Raw genomic sequence first — 5,404 nt, 5'->3', positions numbered from 1 at the left:
CATTAGGTGAGGATTTACTATACAGATAGATCTCTGTGTTTGTCCTTCTGTCCAAAGCTGACAGCATTGTAGCAGTGACGAGCAGCAGCACCCTGGGGACCTTGGTGAATCTCCCATAGGGACCTGAAAGGCAGCAGTGAAGTAGCTGAATCAGAAGACTTTTCAGGACTGAACAGGAAGGACAGAGAAAGAGGTCACCAGTGTTTACTAGGAACAGAAGCTCCCTGGGTGAGAACCCACAGCAGCTCCTCCTGGTGTGGCCCTTATCAGATGATTCCTCCATTCTGAGTGCCCCAGCTAGCCCCATCTCTCAGCTCTTTACTTGGACATAATCCTAGCATCCTGTGGCTTTGTCTGATTGCTTTGATTGGGTCCAAGCACAATATAGTCATGTGCCACATAATGTCATTCAGTCAATGACAGACCACATATGTGACAGTGGTCCCACAAGATTATGATACCATATGGTTACTGTACTTTTTCTGTGTTTCATAATGTTTGGAAATTCAAATACTTCCTGTTTTAGTCTGTTTAGTGTTGCTACAAAGGAATACCTGAGGCTGGATAATTTATAAAGAAAAATAGTTTATTTGGCTTATGATTCTGGATGACTGGAAAGTTCAAGACTAGACATCTGCATCTGGGGAGGACCTCAGGCTGCATCCACTTATGATGGAGGGCTGGACAGGAGCCAGAGTATGCAGAGATCACATGGCAAGAGAAGAAACGGGGGCGGTGGGGTAGGGGCAGGCTCTTTTTAACAGTCAGCTCTCACAGGCGCTAATAGAGTGAGAACTAACTCACTGCATTAGTCTGTTCATGAGGGATCCACCCTGTGACCCAGACGCCTCCCATTGGGCCCCATCTGTCAATACTGCCACACTGGGGATTAAATTTCAACATGAGAGTGGCTGGGGACAAACCATATGAAAACCAGAGCACTTGCCATAGTGTTACAGTTGCCTGCAGAATTCAGTACAGCCACATGCTATACAGGTTTGTAGCCGAGAAGTAATAGGCTCCACCATATAGCCTAGATGTGTTTTAGGCCATCCCATCTAGGTTTATGTAAGTGTACTGTGATGTTTGCCTAATGAAATCACCCTAATAATGCATTTCTCAGAATGTATTCCTACCACTAAGTACTGTATAACGATAATTTAGCTCTAGCTTTTTCTTGAGAAGATTCTAGATTAATGAGCCAGATTCAGGTGCCAGGAGGAAACTAAGATGCCTTAGAGAAATAATCTAAGATGTTTCACTTACGCCGGTTACTTTGACGATTTGCACATAATAAACCCTAATACCCATGGAGAGTATGGCTGTGAATGTTTAAGATTCTCTCTAGGTAGGGACTCCCTCTGATGTTGGGTGGAAACAAAGGAGCGGTGTCAACCCTGGCCTCTTCAGAGACTAAGACTAAGCTGTGTCTTTCATGAGAGAGAAGCCACGTTAGCGAATACTATCCTTCAGCCCAGAGTGGTGTGTGAATGTGCCTTTATAGAAAATCATCAGTCTCAGGCTGGGTGGCTCACGCCTATAATCCCAGCACTCTGAGAGGCTGAGGCCAGCTGATAGCTTGAGTCCAAGAGTTTGAGACCAGCCTGGGCAGCATGGCAAAACGCTGTCTCTACTAAAAATACAAAAAATTAGCTGGGCGAGGTGGCGCCTGCCTGTAGCCCCAGCTACTTGGGAGGCTGAGGTGAGAGGATCACCTGAGCCCAGGAAGCTGAGGCTGCGGTGAGCTGTGATTGTGCCACTGCACTGCAGCCTGGACAATGGGAGTGAGACCCTGTCTCAAAAAAAAGGAAAAGGAAAATCATCAGTCTCTCACACTAAACATGCATGCTACATAAATTAACTCAGTATGCTCTGTTTGGCTCTTAAGGAGCTCCTGCTGTTGAACTTTGTTTTTGACAGGTAGTATGCGTTGGGTCAGTGGCAGAACTTGAAGAACTGTCAGGAGCAAAGATCTCAGATCTCCACAGAGAGAGGTCAGTTTCTAAATGTTCGATTCACTTCAGTTTTATCGTTCTCCTATTAAGACCTGATCTCTAGCAGATTACAGAGACACACATGGAAGACTAGCTTGATGAATTACTTTGGTGATGACTCATGTCATATGGCAGTATTGTGGCCTTTGTCTTGTGAAATGTGAGGTGAATGGTTCATAACCTTTGAGATGGAGGATTCATGGCGCGCTCTGAAAGCCTTTGAGAATTGCTGATATTTCTGTTTGCAAGTGTGTATAATGTCTTGTCAGGGTTTTGTGTAATTAGCAATTAAACTGCAAGTTCTGTTATGCTTACAGTTAATAGAAATGGCTACTTTTCTGTTTATTAGCGTTGACCACCTGACCATTCCTTCACGCTGTGGAAAGGGATCCTTGCACCGCGTCTCTGAAGTGTTTGACTGTTGGTTTGAGAGTGGGAGCATGCCCTATGCTCAGGTTCATTACCCGTTTGAAAACAAGAGGGAGTTTGAGGATGCTTTTCCTGCAGACTTCATTGCCGAGGGCATCGACCAAACCAGAGGATGGTATGCCCCCTTGTTCTTTCATCACATGTTTTATTTATTTCATTTTATTTAGGGAGTGTTTTACTAAGTCACTGCCATTTATCTACTGGGTGATGGAGAGATTGTGGCAAATAAGACAGGCTACATTCCTGCCCTCTCCCCCCAACCACCAAGCACGGACATTAAAGTGCCTTTTGAGTAGGAATCTCCCACTACAATAGGGCTGTAGTTTTACAATTTGAGTTATCTCGCTGGCATTTTGGAATATATATGTTATACTGGACGTTGAAATGATAAAAAACAATATGTGTTCTTAGCTTACGTCAGATCATTTACTCAAATTTTTAATGAGTATTGGCATAAAAGACAGTAGATTGGGCGCTAGAAATTTGAGGGATAGTTGGCAGTGTGCTCAGATATTGAGGCTAGCCTTATAAATCAACATTCTAAACAAATCCAGATTTTTTAAAATATACATATGGGGGAGGATTTGGGCATTGATTTTTATCTAATGCCTTATGTAAAGCAGTTCCTTAATTGGAAAAAGGTGAATTACTTTCTTTCCATGGATGGGCTTTGCTGGGCCAGGTTTTATTTACTTTTTTTTTTTTTTTGAGATGGAATCTTGCACTCTGTCCAGGCTGCAGTGCAGTGGTGTGATCTCGGCTCACTGCAACCTCCACCTCCTGGGTTCAAGCAATTCTTCTGCATCACCCTCCCCTAAGTAGCTGGGTCTACAAGCATGGACCACCACGCCCAGCTAATTTTTGTAGTTTTAGTAGAGACGAGGTTTCACCATGTTGGCCAGGCTGGTCTCGAACTCCTGACCTCAAGTGACTCACCCGTCTCAGCCTCCCAAAGTGCTGGGATTACAGGCATGAGCCATTGCGCCCAGCCCAGGTTTTAATTATGTATTCATAGTAATGTTTCTGCAGGGGTATGTTTAAGGAATTGTTGGTGTCATTTTTTCTCTTTGACTACTTTGGGTAATCATTGAGTTCAAGTCTTCGAGTCCTGGAATGTGCTGTCTTCAGATTCCAGTCCTTTTTATCTATAGGAACAGCTACCCAGAACAAATTCTGTTTTTAGAAAGGGCTAGATGCCTTACCCATGAGCTTGTTCCTTTGAGGAATAGCAAAGTCTGTTAGCTGGTAACAGTCCTCATGTGGGTCCCGTGTCCTTGCTGCCTGCCTCCTTCTCCATCCCTGAGGCCTGGGCTGCCTCTCCTGGGCACCAGGGCTCCTCCCAACTCTCCTTTAGAACTGGGAGGGATATCTGGTTCGGTGTTTATGTTAACCATGGGGTCTGGTCTCCTCAGCTCATGTCCCTTGATGTTCTTAGGGTGCAGGACTAGGTCAGAGAAGCAGAAGAGCATCACCCCTGGGAAAGTGGTCAGGGATATGAGTTCATTTGGGGAACAAGTTAGCTAGCACATGAATGAAGTACACAGCATTTTACAGAATAAAAGCATTTTCTAGTCTGCCTTATCACTTGGATGAGAGTGCATTTTGCATCTTTTGTCATCAAATTGTTTTTTCCATATGATCTTGTGCCAAATTCAACACCATCCCTCATTTTCAGCTAGGTGCTTCTGGGTGGTCCTGAGAGGCCACCCAGTGCTGCCATGTGGCTCTCCACACAGACTTCCTGGGAGACCTGGTAACAGAGAAATGGTCAGTAAATCACTCCAGACCTTTATTTGGATGTTTTTTTCAAATCATAGACAGTAATTTGATTGGTCTCTGGTGGGTCCTGTGTCTCCGTTTTTTTTCAGTAACCAGTGTTAAGAATCATTGCTTTAAGTGATTATCAAGAAGTAAGACTTATCAAAAATAGAAATTCAGTTCAATGAATAAATACAGTTTCTTTCTTATGCTTGGACTTCATTTCTATTTTTATTGAACCATTTGGGTTTTTTTTTTTCAGGTTTTATACCCTGCTGGTGCTGTCCACGGCCCTCTTTGGACAACCGCCTTTCAAGAACGTAATTGTGAATGGGCTCGTCCTGGCAAGGTAAGTCAACTTTGTTGTAGTGACAGGTGGAGCTCTGTCTCCACTGTTTCTTAGGAAGGAGTGTGTGCGAGCAGTCAACTTTTTTGTAGTGATAGGTGGAGATTTGTCTCCACTGTTTCTCAAGAAGGAGTGTGTGAGAGCTAAGCCTGATGGAGGAGGAGGAAGGGGAGGACTTTCAGATTGAGCTATTACTAGTAACAATGCTACTAGTGATATTACTAGTAATAAAATAGCATTTACTAAACTTATTATTTTATGAAGTACTTTTGTTTATAGATCTTGTTTAATCTGTACATCGGTCCTTTCATGTAGATTTTGTTGTCCTTTTTTTTAACACATGAGGAAGCTATGAGTTCTAGAGACCACAGGTGCCCAGGATCAAAGCTAGTGACAGCCACACTAGGCTTGACCCAGGTGCTCTGCCACCAGATCCCATTCTTCCCCTCATCTGAAACTTCCTCCCAGTGGGCATTGTTTCCTGCTTTTTAATTTTATAAGGAAATCTCATTTTTCCTTTACTTTATTACCTCTAGTCATTAAGAATAAAAATAAACATAAATAAAAATTTCAAAATGAAATATTTACCCATAAAAATCCTGCTTTTTATGCTGTGTGAGGAGAAAGAGGATGTCACCTAACATTTTGTGCATCCTTATTTTTTTTGTACATCCTTATTTTTGCCAGGCCCCACTGTGTGCATTTTCACATTTTAACTCATCCCCAGAACCATTTGGATGGGTCCTATAATTATCCCATTGTAACCTTTGAGGAATCTGAGGGACAGGAAAAAGCAACTTGCCAAAGGACACACAGCAAATGAGTGATAAGTGCAAATTTTGAACCCAGGCAGTCTGCCTCTGTGGTATGTGTGCTG

General features: G+C 43.2%; 1 protein-coding gene across 1 annotated transcript in view; it reads left to right on the top strand.

Annotated features, from left to right (window-relative positions):
* The window catches only part of IARS (isoleucyl-tRNA synthetase), an 87,805-nt gene that overhangs the window by 36,984 nt on the left and 45,417 nt on the right, over positions 1-5,404 (top strand). The window contains exons 15-16 of the mRNA XM_011996872.1: positions 2,344-2,538; positions 4,444-4,530. Of these exons, the coding sequence (XP_011852262.1) occupies positions 2,344-2,538; positions 4,444-4,530 (282 nt within the window). The remainder of the gene's footprint in view (positions 1-2,343; positions 2,539-4,443; positions 4,531-5,404) is intronic.

This window comes from Mandrillus leucophaeus, unplaced genomic scaffold (genome assembly GCF_000951045.1).
Source record: "Mandrillus leucophaeus isolate KB7577 unplaced genomic scaffold, Mleu.le_1.0 Scaffold527, whole genome shotgun sequence".
Taxonomy (NCBI): Eukaryota; Metazoa; Chordata; class Mammalia; order Primates; family Cercopithecidae; genus Mandrillus; species Mandrillus leucophaeus.
The sequence above is the reverse complement of the archived record's forward strand: the minus strand, read 5'-3'. Positions and strand labels throughout refer to the sequence as shown.